The sequence below is a fragment of the Oreochromis niloticus genome, linkage group LG18 (assembly GCF_001858045.2).
Source record: "Oreochromis niloticus isolate F11D_XX linkage group LG18, O_niloticus_UMD_NMBU, whole genome shotgun sequence".
NCBI classification, from domain to species: Eukaryota; Metazoa; Chordata; class Actinopteri; order Cichliformes; family Cichlidae; genus Oreochromis; species Oreochromis niloticus.
In genome coordinates this window covers 18153329-18171599 of record NC_031982.2, presented here as the reverse complement: position 1 = coordinate 18171599, position 18271 = coordinate 18153329, and the positions used below count along the sequence as shown (strand labels likewise).

Here is an 18271-nt window from a genome sequence, read left to right as displayed (position 1 = left end):
AATGTGTCATCTCACTTAATAAAAAAAGCATATCAGTGCCAGAGAATTTGTTTTAAAGCTTCTTTTACTGTGTATCTACTACTGGGGTGTCAAATATAAGGTTCAGGGGCCAGAATCATCCTGGGAAAGATTCAAATCTGGCCCACTGGAAAGCTTTGGAAAATGTGAGGAGTGCATAGATTTTGAACTGTTTTCATAGGTTTTGCAGATTTTCCTGTTGATAAAGACTCCACAGTATTCCCGTTCATATTGTGCCAAAGTAGTAATAAACAATGAAATGACAGAAAAAAATCTTGTTTTTCTAGTTTTACTTTAGTGGATTCACAGTTAAAATATTACACATAAATGCTGGGCACTAAGCTGCCCTCCATTTATAACAGCAAAAGGCTACCAGAACTTTTTCTGTCTCTTTACATATTTATCATGTAAAAACACTGAGACATACTGTTAAAATTGCAGCTTCTTTTTCTTATATTAAAATATCTCACGGATTAAATGTTCACTTAAATGTCTTTACCCTGACAGAAAGGGCAGATTCACTGGTCCGGCCCACTTAAGATCAAAGTGGGCTGTATGTTGCACATGGTATAAAATGGGTTTCACATCTCTGATCTACTACGTGCCTCCCTCTGCATGAATTGTGGAAAAGTGCCATTTAAAACGGAGCATGTCTGTATATTTCAGCCCCATCTGAATCTTGCCGTGTCGGTAGCTTGTGTGGCTTTTAGTGGTTTGACCTAAAAGTGGCGAGTAGAAATAAACTCTTGATAGCACCTTAAGCCGGTCCTATATCCGAAATGACAACCCTCAGATAGGTTGCAAAATAGCGTGCCTCTCCCCTCGGGCTGTTCTGGCCCAGACCCCAAAGCTGAGATCACTCTGGGCCACATGTAGGATTTCTTCTCCTTTCTCGTTGTTTAAACAAGTTGTTGTCAGCGGTGGAAATTAATGCTGGATTATTTCGATTTGATGGCAACACATGAATGAAGTTTTGCAAAGCTGGAGGCTGATTGCGCCGTCTCTCCTCGCCTGCATGTTGTTCATTAACGTCACAGATGTTGTGTGTTAGCGGTTAACATCCTACTAAAACCTAATGCAGTCTGAATGGAGCTACAGTGTGTAAAAATTTAACATCGAGTCGGCGCGCAACCCCCCCTTCGAAAAGGTGTGAACATCAACATATCACCCAGTGGAAACGTGCTGAAAGTGAATGAATCTGTTGTGAATGCGCTGCTCGTGCATAGTAAGGTTAGGTTGAAGGGTGGAGGGGTGGGGGGATGATATTGCCAGGCCAATCGCGTTTTCCCTCATAAAAAATGCAGCTTTAATGTTGTATGAGGTGTGTGGGTGTGTTTGTGTGTGGATAAAGAGCGAACGGGTTGGGGGGGCGGAGTGCTAGCATTATGCGTGGAGGAGGTGAGAAGTGAGGCCTTCAGTAAATTTATGAAGAGACTGATTGAAAGGAGAAACCGCTCTTTTCCATGTCAGTGTCAAGCTGCTCTCTGCTCCTCTCCGGTGACCCTACTGCTCAACCAACTGCTCTGAGGTCAGCTTATTCATTTCAGTGCCAAGCAGGAACAGCTACGGCGCTCAGTAGTAGCCTGTAGCCAGATATGAGTGAATAAAACTGACACCTCGGTCATTTTCTCCCTTTGTTTTTCTTTGATCTCTTCAAATACGTGTGGTATAATGTAGCTTTTACAGATCCGGGGTCAACTGGGGGAATCGGGGAGCGTCACAGCAGTGATGTGTGCCGACTTTAGAGTAAAGTGCTGAAGTGATGGCTCATTAAAGCCGTTTTCTTGGCAGAAAATGAATCTCCCAACAATTTTGATAATATATTAGTTGTTTAAATCGGTTATCAAGCAGAATGCTGAATATGCACTGCCGTAGCTTCTCAAACATGAAGATTAATTAAGAAGAAAGAAGCAAGAGAAGCGCTCGCTGTCTCAAATGAATCTTTCAAAGCCATATTTTCCTAAAAAATTACATTGTGGAAACACACAGTCCCCCCGAAGACCCAAACAAACCATGCAATATACATGCAGACTGGAGCAAAACATCATTTTCTGTTACTCCTGCAACTCGCAGCCTTTTTTTTCTTTTGATACTCCAAACAAATTCATCAAAAACCGGTGAAATTGTTTGATCGAGATATTGTTTCTTCATTCTAGAAACACAGAACTAATCTTAAATCTACTCAGGACATTTGGAAGTCCTCACTCTTCTTTGTGTGTACAGCTTCACATCACTCACTGCCTTTTTTTGTGCTTGTTTCAATATCGTCACCGTTAGACTCAACTGGAAGCTTTTTTTTTTTTATCGGTGACATTTCATAAGCTGTGGTAAAAATAATTGTTAGGTGTTAATTTGATCGTTGACAGACAAAGCAGACCGGGGATGGTAATTATTTTAGGCAGCTGTCATTATTTGTTGACAGGTGATTTCAACTACCGGCGTCAACAGAAGATTCCACTTTTTCCCCTTTATCCAAGTGTCTGCTCCCCCGCACGGCTCTTTTTGAAAGCTACACACCATCCTCTCTTCATTTTGCTTGACACTAACCTGGTTGTTCAGCCCGGGTCTTCTTTGTTCTCTTCACTTTGCTAAGCTTCTTTGCTCACCCCTCTCTGTTTCACCATGTCCATTTGCCCGCTGGCACTCTATCTTATCTACTGGCTCGATCATTTGGCCAAGAGCCGCTGAACACACCAACTGTTGTGCTCTCTCAATAAAATAGTAAAGCTTTGCACCTTTCAGGTTTTCTTTTTGTGTGTTTGTGTATATGTGTGTGTTTGCGCTTTTTGAGCTGCACCGAAGACCATTTCTACTTAAAAGCATGCTATCCACAAAGGTCTCTTTTTAATCTGGAGCCATTTATCCCAAAAGGAAAACAAGACAGAAAGTGGAGCTGCCTTCAATTGCAGCTTTGCATATTTACATGTTACAGGAACTCGTTTTTGACCTCGTCATCTGCAAACCATCTTTAAAAAAAAAAAAAATTACCTGTTGACATATGAATTATTTATGGGCACTGAGCCTGTTGTAATTATGAGGGAATAAGTAGCACGTGCAGCCTAATGGGAACTCATGCAAAGACATATTTTCACAAAAAATTAGCGTGTGAAAACACACTCATTTGCCAAAACATTCAAGCAAACTTCCCAACATCCGTGCGTCACGAAGCAAAGCAACCTGCCCCTCTATCGTTTCCTTTTCTCCGCTTTTAGGGATAAAAAAATTAACTCCAAAAATTTGCTGTTACGTCTGGGCGAATCGTCAAAAATCTTATCTGTTTAGCCAAAACAAGATGACGAAAACCCGCAAACGTCAACATTTGAGCCACATCTGGAACCAGCGCTTTAACGATTAAGAGATCATCCGAATATTTTGCTACTATTTACTGCTGCGGCTCCATGTTTACTAATATACGGAAGCATATTTAAGTAATTAAACTGCTCTTACGCTTTTCTACGTCCGACTCCCCGAACAGCATTCACCGAAAACACTTAAAAGAACAAACATTTGTAAAGCTGGAAACTGTAAGTTCTTGTTGTGCTTACAGAACGGCTTCTTTTTTGAAGACAAAAAAAAGGAAGATTCGGCTCTATTTGAGATATCTGTCTTTAATTGTTTCCCCGTGTGAGGCTGTAAACCCCCCTGTTTACTGCCTGTTAATCCTAACAGTGCTTTATCTTATCAGCAGTGTTGATAAAGCACGCTCTGCAGACTGCGCCCGGTGTCACCGCGTCTCTATTTCTGGCAGTTGACGGCAACTTCCCTACATCACTGGTGGAGCCAAGGAAATGACATCATGTCCCTGCAGGGGTTGAAAGCGCAGCACTGACAGGACTGTCATGACAAAAGAGTTCCTTGGGAACATCAGGGCGCACCGAGGACAGAAAAAAAAACGAGTGTCTGGAGGCTCTGTTTTCTTAGTTCCTGTAGTTCGCATCTCCCACTTCTAGCTCATCAACAATTTTCTGATGTTTCAAATTCTCCTCTCACATGTCTTTTTCTTTTTTTTCCTTTTCTCTTTTTTGTCCTGAATGTAGGGCAAAGGGGCGGGCCAGAAAGTTCTTCAAATTAGTAGTTATTCAAAGAGTGGAAGACGGATCATTGTGTTGGCAAGATCCAGCTCTACAGGGCCGCGGCTCTATTTCACTTGTAGGTTTTGAGCTTACACTTGGAGTTGCGCATTAGTTTTGTTCCGCTCGTACTTGATATGTATGTATGCGCTCTTTATCTCTCTCTTCTCGGCGCTGACAATTGAAAATAAATTAACATTCCTGGGCTTTATTTTTGTCTTCGCTAAGCCTGTGGAGAAAACTTGGAGGCAAACCCAGGAGGTCAGGCCATACTCACAGCCTGTCAATCCTCCTCGGTGACCCCACCGCCCCTTTCTTTCTCCCCCTTCCATTCTTCTCCTCCTCTCCTCTTCCCTCTCCCATCTATTTAGTCCCTCCTGGCTTAGAAACTCCCAAACTCCCCCTCTTCTCCCACTCTCTTTCACTGGACGCCTCTCCAGCTTGAGTGAAGCAGATACAAGCTTTGTCAAAGGAGCCTCACATTCATTCAGCTGGCTGTTACACACAGCCTAGTATTTCATGTGAAGACATGTGGGCTGTCTCCTTCCATCCATTTATTTTAATTATGTTTTAATTGCTTGCCATCCTTTTTTAAATGCTTGCTTATTATTTCTATCAGGCTGATGTGAAAAATTTGCTGTGGACTGTGATTTTCTCCATTATCCTAACTGATGATAGATTTCTCTCCCTGGGTCTCCACACTGTGTGTGTGTAAGAGACAAAAGAAAAACAGATGTCGTGAATGTTTGCATAGCATTTTTCATTTCATTGGTGAAGTTTTTTGTCTCGTTTCCAGAAAGATATACTGTTAATAGAGGACGGGGAGGGAGAGAGGGGGGGGGAAAAAACCTCAGGGAATAGATTTCCTTGTATTTTTGTAGGAAGAAGAGCTTAAAAACGCAGATGAAAATTAATAACTTTTGTGTCATTTGTCTCCTGGTGTATATTATAGATTTGAGCTCATTAGATTTAGTGTAGGTGGTGACAGTTAGTCATAACTGTGTTCCCTTTTTTTTTTTTTTTTTTTTTTTAACATATCGGCCTCTGTGGAGCATGATTATCATTATGCAGAAATCACTGGCCGAGTAACAAGTAACCTCAATTCCCCGGCTTCGAGGTGGGGGGTGGGTGTACATAATTCCTCGGCACGATCTCCGAGGGGTTAACGATGCCTCACTTACCTCTTAAAATCATTTTCTGCTCGAGATCATCTTAGCCCCCCACCCTCCCCCTTAGACAAACGTCAACCTCCTCCCCCCCGCATCCCCTGATGTGAAATTATGATACGTCTGTCAGCGCTTGTGTAAAGCATCTCAGTGTTAATCGCCTAATCCCTTTATCTCAAGTCCGGACCGATTCAGTGCAGAAATCCCACCAAACAAAACTGTGTTTTTAGGAAGATGAGCATGGCTGTGTCCTGCATCAGTTTAAGGGAGAAAGGAGACATGTTACTCAGCAGGGCGACGGCTGATCGGGAGAAAGAACCCCAGGGTGTTGAGGGCGAGCGCTCATCCGCGAGGCCTGGCGGGCTCTCGCCCCCTGGTGTCTGGAGGGGCTGAGTGGCTCAGCAGGCCCAGCGGGCCAGAGGGGCAGGGGGGTGCCCCTCCTTTCCACCCCCAACAGTTTGCAATCTCCTCCTGTCAACCACCATTATGGTTACCCCGTGGCCCCCAGAACTCATATTTGTGGATGATAAATTGCTGTGGAAGACGTCACGTGCTCTGCCCGGTATTGGAGCTGGTGGAAGATCCGAGATTATGAGAAGCCTGAGTAGACGTGGTGTGAGCTCTCCCATGCAGGAGAGCGAGTCCCCTCCACTTTGCCCTTATCTGATCTGGTTTGGCTCCATTGGCAGGTAAACAACTGGAAGACAAATAAAACCACAATCCCACGAAGCCACCCAACTTTAACTGATAAATTATAAGCTAGCCGAGTGAGTGTGTGTGCGAGTTTCCTTGGCGCACACTGTGCAGCACAACTGCTCGGCCAGGGTGACCTCAAATTAAAATAAATACGCTCCGGCTCCAACAGGCTAGGTGGAGGCTTTTTTGTTAAACTGTTATCCCTCCACCAGGCTTTGGACACGTATAGAACGAATCTAATAGTGGCTTAAATTATTGCTCAGTATGCTAATGTGAAAGCTTTCCATGTTTTGTGGGTTTTCGTGTTGCCAAAAATATCCAGGCGCATTAGTGAGGCCCAGAGAGCGATCAGAGCTGACTGCTCTGCTGCTCAAATTTAGGTTCATTATAAAATAATCAGGGCGGTTGACGGGTGGCTCTGAAGGAGCGGCGTTGAGAAGCAGGAAGCATTCGCTCTCCTTTGCATAGCGACGGCTGCGAAGTTTGTGTGGATATGTGTGCATGTAGTGGGGAGATGCTTAGATGGCAACCGCCAAGAAATAAACAAGATCTTCCTGCATGCTTGTGTAGGTGTGTGGAAGTTTCTGTGTGTGCGTGTCCACGTCCTTTGCTGTACGTTTGTTAGAGTCGTGCATGAATGAGTCCATATGAGTTTCTGTGTGTGTATGTGCGTAATTTCACATATGACACAACACACCCCTCCTCGGTGTTTGACTTTGGTAAGCAGCTTATCTGTCTGCCGTGTTAGTCTGTCTCAGGCTCTAACCTTTCGCTGCTTTTGCAGACAAAGGCCCGTTTTTGCCACCCCTCGATAAGGAAGGAGACAAAAGTAGCTCTTAAAGCAGCTGTGTCTCTAATGGCGTCCTGCGCGAGCGTGTTGCCGGAGTGACAAGCTTTCTCCCGCAGGGATCCTGGGAGTAAATGGGGAAGGTGGAACGGGGACGAGTGGGAGAATGAGGCAGTGTAAACATTTAGTCGTAACATGCCGCCGCGTGCTAAATAAGCGCAGAGCATCAGGCGCGCTATCCGCTTTCATGCCGCTGCTCTCGAAACCGTTTTGAGAACAAAGTTTGAATATTTCTGTGAAACTTGAAATCAGAGAAATGCTCTGTTTGCTCAATCAAACAGCAGTCAGGATCTTCTCTTTTTTTCCTCCTGTGGTGTTTAGATATTTGCTTGACTGCGTTTAACAAGCAACTCACACATGAACTGTTGTAGGATGCAGATTGTAGAAATTACTCCAATTAAACCAGCGAAGCGCCAATGATCTCATAGATCTCACAAATTTCCTCCATTTTTATGCAATCTTCCTCTCTTTTTTCTCCCCTTTTTTTTTCCAGATGAAAAAAATGATTGGCGAGGCTTCTCCAAGAACTACTGATCGTTGACGTTGCTTCAGCCTTCAGCTCTCCCTCCGCACCTCGCCGAACCGGCACTATTAGCCATCAGGCTCCTGGATCGTTTGCATACAGCAACACAATGGCTTCTGCACTGCGGAGGTGTCCGGTGTTTCACTGCCTCCTGCTCCTTCTCTTTTGCTTTCACTGTTCACAAGGTGAGTTACCATGGAGTTGCACGGCAGAAAGTAGCGTTAATGTGCTGCTAGTCAACCTTTCAAGAAGCCACTTATTATTCAGCTTATGAATGTGTTGAATTTATTAGCACACATTGTTGTTGCCACACTAGAGAAGTGGAGAGCTGTTATGTAGCAAGGTTGCCGAGTTCTTCTTCAGTGGTTTTACCCTTGAAGTTTGAAAAAGGTGTTTCAAACACCTCGTATGGAACTCACTGAATATTCTTGGCAGCGCACGGACACTTTGACTGACACATTTCTTCACTTCCACAGTAACTCAAATGGTGTGTCCTTCCCCCAAAGCCTCATAACTACACCTTTTCTGCCGGATGAGCTGTGTAACAGATTATTTGAGTGTACTTTGAGGCACTGCAGCCGCAGAGAATTGATGCATTTTTTATTTGCACCTTAATCAGATTGTTCTGAGCAGCCGGTGTACGTGGAACCATCAAAAGCGGGGCACTCGATTCTGTGCCAGAGCGAGGAACTGGGAAGGAATGTGTCAGTGTTTTTAATTGTCTGCAGTGACATGTTTTTTGGTTACTTCCCTCACTTTTGATTAGTACATTTGGCTGTAATTACAAGTATTGTCACAAAACACTCCCATCAGTTCCATGCCCATCAAAACCACTGATGTTGGTATGTCTGCTTAATGATGATCATTATATTTTTTTTTCCCCCCGTTTCAGTCCCATTGTAACGGGAAACAAAGTAAGCCAAAATCGCATGCTTGTGTGCCAAGCATTGATTACACATAGATGCTGAAGCACATTATTTTGGGGGTTCCTTTTGAATTTGGATCTTGCATTTTTCTCCCCCTCTCTCTTGCTGTTTTGTTCTGTGATAGATGCACCCTACACTTTTATGTTATTCCTGGTTGTGGTGTACAGTTTTTTTAACAAAGGTAGCAGTGCAGTGTAGTATAGAGCAGGCTACCTCTGCAGTCTTTTTTTCTTTTTCTCTTTGTAGATTAGCAATTTTAGATAATATGGAAGAGAGTCTTACTGAGGTACTTGAAGAATAGCCCTCTGATTTGGCCTGGCTTAGAAACTGAGCTGAATAGTCCTGTTGAATTTCTTAAAGAGGAATACTGCTTTGGTATGCAGAAAGTGCGGGTTTTGGGTTTCAGTTGATGTGAGGGCTCTCAGGCCTAAGAATGCATATTTGCCCATCCGTCAATAAAGGAATGTGTGCGTGCGTGCGTGTGTGTGTAGGTTCATCTGAAAACAATATCTGATTCTATCCACATGCCAGTCACCTTCAGCCAGTGCAGCCCGGAGGGTTTTGCATCCCAGGGCTTATGATCTGCGTTTCCCTGAGAGTTCCTGCAAGCAAAACTCCACTTGATAATTACCTCCTGTCCCTCGCCAGGAGAGGGTATAATCAGGTTATGATTTTCACCCAAAACATTCCCCTTGCTTTGAAACGCTCGATGACATACCTGAGAAGAGAGTGATTTTTTTCACTCTACTGGTATTGACTTTCTCAGCCAGCGGGGAAGAAAGAACACCAGTTGAGCTCGTGTTCGGGCAGACTCGTGCAGAATCAAATGGAATTGACAGCATTTTTTTTTAAAGTGGCATTCACTTAGAGTTATATACGGCATATTTCTTTATTATAGTAATGTATAAAATGACAGTGTGGGGGGGGGGGGACTAGGGAGTTGTTTCCTGAATCTGCAGCTCTGCACAGCTTTATAAAGTTTTATTGCATGTTTCAGCTTATTTGTTTAGCTGCCTGTAATTTAACCCTGTAAAAAGCCTATGAACTATGAAATAATTACCAGAAAATGCTATTTTTTAAAAAACCGGACTGTTTATTGAACCTGCTGACATATCAGTTTGCATATATGAGTTTTCATTTGCATCATTTTTGCTACACCTGCCTTTTTGTGCTATTTAGTGCTCGCATTGTGTTTATCTTAAACAAAACCAGATGAGGGCATTAGGGTTAAAAAAGACACAGATGATGGTGATTTGGGTTATAGGGTTAAATGTTAACTGCTCTAATAAAAGAGGCCAAAAAGAATGCTGATAAAAAGCAATAGGAACCACTTATTCACCACCCAGACAGCAAACACACAGAGTTACCAGAACCAAAAAACTAAAACAAGGCTAAATATTGGATCTTACCTCCCATAGACGATGAGGTGAAGAGGCAGACGGGAAGGTGCTGGCTTTTATCCACACGTCACTTCCTGTGAATCTCTTATGTGTTTGTGTGTGTGTGAAGGCAGTTGTTTACTCCAACACTAATGAGAAAAACTTCTCTAAGCTGTGGCCGAACTAGTCTTAATGTTTCAAACTCCACACGTTGCCTAACTCACCCTGCATTTCTTCCACGATTATAAAACAGATCTATAAAATGACGCGTCCGCCGGAGTAAACTGGGGCACGCAGGTATCACGTTTGTTTCAGATGTTTCAGACCGCCTAGATTGCAGATATGAAAGAAGACGCCCAGATTCAAAGTGAGCAGCCACGAAGGTGGGGCGAGTGCACAGGTACATACCTGCTGTGCCTGAATGAGAGCAGTTATCTAAGTCTTTAAAGTAAAGAGAGACAGATGTAAGGAGGGATTATGTCATGTAGTCAGTGTCAACACTTTCCGTTGGCTGTTGTGTTTGAATACCAAAGGAGAGCAGACAGCGCAGCCTTCGTATCAAAATATTGCACAAAAGAGGAATGTAAAAAGATTAAGTAGTTTATGTTTGATAACTGTGCCGTATCTGCAGAGACGGAGGATCAGAGCAAAGAGGCAGTGTTTGTTTAGGTCCTAGAAATTGTTCCAGCATGACGAATGTGCGAACGAGAGGCATTAATATGCGGCGTGTTGAATAATCAAGTCGGCGGACTCGAGAGTCGTTTGTAAGGAAACTGCTAAATGGTGCAGTGGATTCGCCCTCCCCGCCAAAAAAAAAAGTTTTTTGCAACGTTATGCTTTTTGGTTTTCAGCCCCCGCTGCTCAGGATCACTCGCTGTTTGCTTCTCACTAAGGGAGATTTTTTTTTTCAAAAGTGTAAAATATTACTTAGTCGAACACACCAGCATGCCTGCGTTTCTCCCCCGAAAAGGTTGTAAAGGTTAATGTTACGTCTCAGCACAACATTTGTCTCAAGCAGCGCCATACATTGTGCTGATGGAAGACCCTCCTTCGTGCCACACTGGTATTTCCAGTCCTGGGGTTGACTGAAAGGGGGAAGCTATTGTGCTGCAACTCCTCTCTGGCCCGGGGCCATACACATCCAGTCTGTCATCCATTGATATGCTTGGCTTGCCATTTTATAATTCATATTGAATGCTGCGGGTCCATGGTAGGGCGATCATGAATTATCAGCTAAACCATGGGAGATTCACAGATGACTGGTCAATCTGTGTGGTGAGAACAAGCACAGAGGAAGGGAAAAAAAATCTGATATATCAGGCTTGCATGGAAATTTTTGGCCAGCTGGAAGCATTTCAAAAAATAAGGCAGGGGTTCATCATTTGAATTGAATGGACTTTGCTTCGTATTGAGAGGCACGCTGACACAAATAAATCGTCCCATTTCTCAGTCGCTCCCTCTCATTTGCTAATACAATTCTTTCCGCATTTTTGCCACAATCTCTGGTGCACGCAGCGTTTCGCTTTTCTGCGGAGCGCCGCGGACATATTTCTGCACGACACCGCATTACAATATACTGTTTTAATAATAACCGAGTACCTGGAAAGTTTTAAATCATAGGAGAACGCGAAATTGAAATAAGCCAGAGTCGCATGAATCTTCGGGATCAGGATTTCGCTCAGAGGAAATGAAATACAATATCGCCCTCGATGGGGTCATCCTAGATTTATTGCAACAGCGATTTCCTGAGTGCATTTTTTTTTTTTTTTTGTTACAGCGAGAAAGCAAGAGATGTTTCCACTTGAGAGCGAGAGCCTCCTTTCCTCCAGGAGAGCGGCTCGTGCTTCACTGTGTGTTTAGACGTGATTGTAAAAGTCAGGCCGATGAACAAACACCTACTTTATGGGGCCGAGAGCTGCACTTTTATGACAGTTTAATTTCAAATGTTAAGCGGGCCTTAAATTTCAATAGCATCTCAGAGCTGTTCACTTCACACCCCTTATGGTAACAAGTTGTATAAACAGCAGACCAGATGCCCACCTCACGTTGTCCTTTCTTAAGTGCCGTCTTCACGTGTATTTTTTCTTCTTTCCTTTTTCGTTTTCTAATTCAAATAATAGATGAGCCCGACTTACAACCACAAAGTACTTTTCCTCTGATTCTAAACTTTTGGATTTGCTCAGTGTAAGTCGCTGCTTCACAGGAGGGTTCAGCTGTCATAACAAAGTAATGCATTTAATCTTGAAAGGAAGCAGAAGGGTTTCAAATAAAATCAAGTCTACACTATAGGAAAGCAGCCGAGTCTCCCCCCCCCCCCTTTCTTTCTTTGTGTGTGAGAAGGTGTTTGCCAACAATATAAATCAGGTTTGGATCTGAGACAAAATTATTTACGGAGACAACAAGAACCTGTCGGATTTTAGTGTTCCCAACACTTCTGAATAGCTGGGAGGCACGTCAGGACTAATTTATTTGAACAAAAAGCTAAACAAACATGCAAAAACAAAAGCGGCTATATAACATTAAACACCAAAGGGAGACTGTGCAAAAGCAACAAAAGCAGGTTGCTGCTATGAATCCCTGCAACTTTTAGTTCTTTTTACACTCCAGCTGTTTTTTTCCCTTTTATTACAGCATACATTTTGGGCACTAATTTGTTAAGGACAGCTTGATGATGGTGACGCGCGGTGCGTGTGGAGAACACGAAGGCCATTTGAACAAAAACCTGGTTGTTGTTAGAGAGCGACAAAGGGAGGGAGGCTACAATTATAATTACCCTGTGTGAAAATTGTTCAAAAATGATGCATTTGCCTCTACCTGTCTTTGTCGCTCCTTATCAGAAATGTCACAACAGCTCAGGTCTCACAGTTTTGTTACTGCCGCTTTACACAGTAAATGGTGGTGTTAAAACTAATGTTGACAGCGGGGAAAGGATGGCAATCAATAAAAGAAATTACAAAGGATTCGGTAAGAACGAGCTTTTCGTGGTTCAGTTGTGCGTTTCGCTGCCTTTGCCGACTTTCAGAAGTGTCCTCTGAATTCGGAGCGATATTTAAATATGACCTGGAAGTGGGTCCGCTGCCACTGGTCTTATTTAATAAATTTTGCATCACTAATGGTCATATATGATGTGAATCAATGTGTTTGATGTGTGTTGGGGTCTCTGTCTCTCGGCGCCTGCAGGCTTACTCTCACTACAGGCCATGAATGCTTCTCTGTTGCATTCACTGTATTAGTAATCTCCTCAGGCTGAGGGTCTGTGCCATAGAGCATGACCGCACATTTTTTTTTGTCTAGGAATTAAATGTCACCTCAGGGTGGGTCACCTGCAAACAAAAGGCCACCAGGCGATTTGCAGGTATAAACAGTCTAAGATAAGGAAGCCCTCTCCTGCCGTGCAGGAAATTGAATAAGTACACTGGAAAAAAAAGGGGAAAAAAAGTCAGAGAAACAGCTAAGCACAAAGAACATTTTTGTTTGCCTTGCTCTATCAGTATTGACCTCCTCCTTGTAGTGTATATCCCTATTGAGTGTGCAAGGCACAATGCCCTCATCGAAGATGAGGTGCAGGAAACTGTCTGTCATCAAGCCTCCCGCCGCACACCCCCCCACAGCAATCTGTGCATCTCTTATCAGTGCTCCTGTTTTCCACTTGCATTCAGCGGTATGCCGGTGGAAGGGAATGGGCAAGGTCATCACGCTCAAGTCAATCAAAGTGGTCAGTGTTGCAGTGATAGCAGGGGGCTATTGCTAAGGAATGTGTTCTTTTTTCATTGACTTTCCTGGTAAATCTGAAAGGCTTCAAAGGCCACAAAGGCTTTCTCTGTTGCCCAGTACAGTATGTATATATAGATCCACGACCCCCAGAATTCTTTTATCAGGAGAAATGGCTGACGATAAAGAGGTTACTGCTCAAAGGCACTGAAGAAAATACTCAGAAAACATCATTTTCTTTCTTGTGTCGAAGTAACAATTTTTTGATAGAACTCAATAAAGCAAAAAGACCTCTAGCCAGAGCGTTATACAACCAAATACCCTAATAGATGCAGAGCCAGCACTTCACATGCCAGCAGATAAGCTAGCTTAAAAATTGCTAGCTTTGCCGCTTTCGTCCAGTGACCCTTGCAGATGGTGATCAATATTATGTCAAAACTGACGTGAAAACAAGAAATACTAAGCCTTTACTAACAAGGAAGGCATCGTTGCCCATAAAATGCTAGCGTTCTGCTATTGCATGCTTGGCGGGTTAAGAATTTTAATGTGGGAGACACACTCCCCTCGGTGGGACACATTTCTGAACAGAAACTTCAAAAGAGTTTAGGAGCGTGCTGATCCCAAATCAGTAGAAAACAAAAGAAGCTGCTTGTGTCTGGTAGCTTGAAATTCTTTGCTATTGCCTCGTTTGATGTGCAGTATCCACATGATGAATGCTGTGGAGTAGCTGCAGAAGCTCAGTGATGCTTACAATAAAAAGAAAGTGGACATTTGCCTTCAGTGTCACATTTTTTGGCATATAGGTCGTAGTATCGCCCGCTTTATTCTGGACCACCCCGCGAGTGGGAGTTCTCCCATGTTCAGAAATTTTCTGGTACTGGTCTGTCAAGGGTATTCATATTACCAGTTTTATTTTGCAAGCACACATGGGTGTGACCAACACATTTTTTGAATTATGATGACTGGATGTGCCAATCCAGCCCTCGTGCAAAATATCCAGTAAGGAATAGGAGCTCTAGCAAGATGAACACTGTTCACTGGAGCTCAGGATGCATGCTGAAGACATTACTGATTTAAAAAGAAATCCCCCATTAATCTAATCCAGCACAGACTGAGCTTTAATTGCATTAAAAATTGTATGTCCGTGTGCACTGACTCTGCACTAAATGAAAAACGCATGTCAAAATAAAAGATGCATGAAAGGGTTTTTCAAAAAAATATATTTTTCTCATGCACCAACAAAAGCCTCAAAAGAATATTGTGCTGGGATGAAACAGAGAAACACAATTTCATGCCAAAACGAGTACTAAAATTGCTCTGCACCACCTCATCTGCATAAACGCAGCCTGAGTTACCACTCCATCCACTTCGCCACAAGTGGGTTTTTTCAGACACACGAAAATACCAAAATGGACTTGTTACAAACAGAAGTGATAGAAGTGCGAATGTGTTAAAGACTACTGCAGGCTGGGAGTCTGCGTGAAGAGTAATTCCGCGTCTCTTATCAGAATTGTCGCTTCATTATCGTCTCAAGGCCCTGATCTCTGTTCCTTGTCATTGTTGTACTCTCTGACTCATTATTCATGTCATCCGTGTTCCAGTTGCAGCTTTTTCTGACACCGTGTCAATGTGACGTCCAGAGTAAGCCTCCTGGGCTGTGCTCGGTACAGGCAGGAGTGAGTGAAGGAAGTAGGGGTTGATTAGGAGGGAGAAATGGGGAGATTCTGCCACAGCAAACAAAAACAGAGACACAAGCATGAGATGGAGACAATCCCACATCCTCCTTCATTTTCTCTTCCCCTGCTTCCCCCCCTCGATCCCCACCCTCAGGGGGGCACCTGACTTACTCCGAGACATTTTCTTGAGTGGAAAATCCAGCTGGGGTTTAAGTGCAGGGGTAAAATATGGGCTTTAAGGGGGAGTTAAGCATCACTCAGGGCAGATCAAACCTGTGAAACTATTCCCTCGCTGCACCAGGGAGACTTGCTTTAACTCACCTCTCTTTCTTTGCGTTTCATCAACTCCCCTGAAGAGATGCAACAATATGTTAGATATTGAACAAGCAATGAACTAATTCTGTCAAAGTGGCACTCTCCCAGGAGCATATAGGATTTTTTTTTCTATCTTCCAAGTCGAGCATCTTTTTCTAAAATGTTTAGCCTTCGTGACAGTTATTTGTATTTCTAAGAAAAGCCTTGTTTTCTCAGTAGACAATACAAGGTGTCGAATTATGCTTTCCTTTAATCTGACTGATGCATCCATGGACCAAATAAAAGAAGACATTCCATTTAGTACCATCTCTCCAGCTGAAAATTCCCTGTCATGACTTGCATTACACGCTGACCTTCTTTGCATTTAGCGGATTATTAGTAATGTAATGATGCCCCCCTCTTCCCGAGCTGCTTGTCTTTGATGTGTGCCCACGGGGTCAGGGTTCATCCTACCAATCGACTGAGGAGCGAACCCTGATTTGCTGAGGCAAATTAAGACAGAGTCATTATAGCCTCCACTTTCTGATTTTTTTTTTTTTTTTTTCCTTCAGTTCTTGCCCCATGAGGGAAATTCTTCATCTGCACTCTTCTGCAGCTGAGCCGGCTGTTCTGAAGAGGCAAAATAATCCACCATGTCGACTCGCATCACTTGTGGCAAAACTGAAACATTTTCTGAGAGTTTTGTAATCCCAGAGAGTGATTTCTGCAACATCAAAATAAAGTAGGCTGTGCATTTCAAGTATTTTGTTTTTGCCAGAAGTTACGTCCTTAAAGGTACAGTCAGTTATTTTTTTCTCTTGAGGTTATTTAACAGAAAAAAAGGATACCGTACCTAAAAATATAAGTATTAATTACAAACTTGTAATTAATGTATTAAAAATACATGGGAGCAAGCGTTGGTCTGTGGAAGGTGCCATGTTTACCCACCATATTTGAATACAGTGGCAAGGAAGGACGTCTCCCTTCTGACTGATCACGTTTTACTCATGTGTCTTAAGACCAACCACATACGCAGCAGGCCAAAGGCGGAGGAGAAAAGAAGTCGTAGGTGTTTGTGTGCCGTAGAGGGACATTTAAACTTATGCCTGCAGTTTCAGACACAATTTAGGATCATACTTATGTTTTACCAAGGGAGAAGGACTTCCCTTCACCAAAGAAGTAAAAATCCTCCTCATCCTCATCACCTCAAGCCTCACCTCCTGGAGTCAGGGCTCCAACGTGCATAAACAGGCTTATTTATTCCTGATATTGTCACTATTTCTTATTGTCAGCAGATTAGACATGCAACCCTCCCACCCATCTCTGCTGACAATGAGCCAGCTAAACCACAACAACAGCCGGCTATAAGCTAACAATCTAGCTAGGGATGTTCTTTCCCCCTGATAAACAGTTTGATTATATTCTTATGTCACATAACAGTTTATTCACTAAACGTCAGAGTCCAATGTTAGATCCACTTCAAGACAGTTTCACTAATGCTGGCTAACAGCAGCTAACAGAGGCTAACAGCAACTAAGAGAGGCTAACAGCAGCAAAAAATGCCAGTGCTTATAAACAGAGAAGTTTTGCATCAATTCAAATCAGTCATTGTGAACTCTGCTGTTGCTCCCTTTTCCTGTTTCAGGGCCAGTTGCATGCTGTTGGATTTATGGAGGACTGCACACAAGCATGTTTGCATGGGTTACGTACCCTTCTGTGCAGACAAATACCAATGCAAACTAACACAAATGCAGTGCCATAAAATAGACTTCATCCAGGGGTTTTCCCACATAGAGAAGTTTAGTAGTGCATTATGTGTCTCTGTTTCTGCTTTGTTTTGCATATAAAGTAATGGTTAACTTGAGAGTGTGTATAAATTGTTCTTACCAAAGCCTGCAGATGTGTACACCGTTGGTCAGTTGGACCAGTTTTGTGTTTAGATTCCTCAAATTCACAGAGGGGGAAGAGGCTTTGAGCCAGATGACTGTTTGGTTGTCTGCAGCTCTCTATTCAATTCAAATGATTTTGACAGACCAGGACAGGCAACTGGTTAAGATGATGGGGTGACCATGTTAGTCTCTACATGTTACAGTCAGTTTTTACAAGCAGGATGATATCAGAAAAAAAGCAAATGGAGAATTATAATATTATTTTATACAATATGTAGCAAATACAGCTTTCTGGCATTGATAAACATCAATAACTGTCTTTGAAAGTCACAACGTGTCATTTCCACATGTTATATATGGATTTAAAAATAGGACTGGTTTATTCGGTGGTCCTTGGTGAGCATGTTGACAGATTTTGTTAGTTTTGAAAAGAGCAAGAAAAATCTATTTATTTAATTTTGTTCAAGTTTAAGTTGGTAAAGATGGGAAGCAAAGATATTAAGGAAGTCTTCTGGTGTGTATGGACCTACATTGCATTGTTTAGACTTCATCGTCTGCATGAGACTGTAAGTGTTTTCTCCATGAAGAAGAAGCTTTGAGGTTTTCTGTTTTATTTGCTGTGGGATCTTGTTTGGCCAAAAGCCACAAAAGCCAGATCCTGACAGCAAGTGTCTCTCCCACACACTCACACACACAAAAGGGTGAGAGGTTGGGTACCCTGGGAAAATCTTGAAAAGTTCTTGCGCAGCTAAATTTAATATACATTTTGTTTTGTGGCTGCCTTCCCTGGTTTGTGCCAGGTCATTTTTAAACATAAGCGGGGTCTTGCTCCGTGTTAAAAGTTCGATGGTGTCATCACCTTTACACGGATCTGCATCTGCATTTCACGATTTTTCGTTATTTCTTTTTAATGAGAATTAAGACCGAGGCGAGAAAAAAACTACTTTTTTCTATTTAAGGTTTTGCTGCTCCAGTTACAGAGGAAATATTACATGGCTGCATCAGGTGTGATATGGATCTAGCGCACTCTAAATGGATCCACCTGAGGAGTTAAGAGGCAGCAGCGGTGTCTGTCA

The 18271-nt window shown here is 42.9% G+C and overlaps 1 protein-coding gene across 11 annotated transcripts in view; it reads left to right on the top strand.

The window, feature by feature from the left end:
• adgrl2b.1 (adhesion G protein-coupled receptor L2b, tandem duplicate 1) overlaps positions 1–18271 on the top strand; it is a 90951-nt gene that overhangs the window by 13769 nt on the left and 58911 nt on the right. For all 11 annotated transcript variants that reach the window (XM_005476386.4, XM_005476385.4, XM_013270386.3 and 8 more), the window contains exon 2: positions 7291–7505. In XM_005476386.4, the coding sequence (XP_005476443.1) occupies positions 7430–7505 (76 nt within the window). In that variant the 5' untranslated portion in view covers positions 7291–7429. The remainder of the gene's footprint in view (positions 1–7290; positions 7506–18271) is intronic.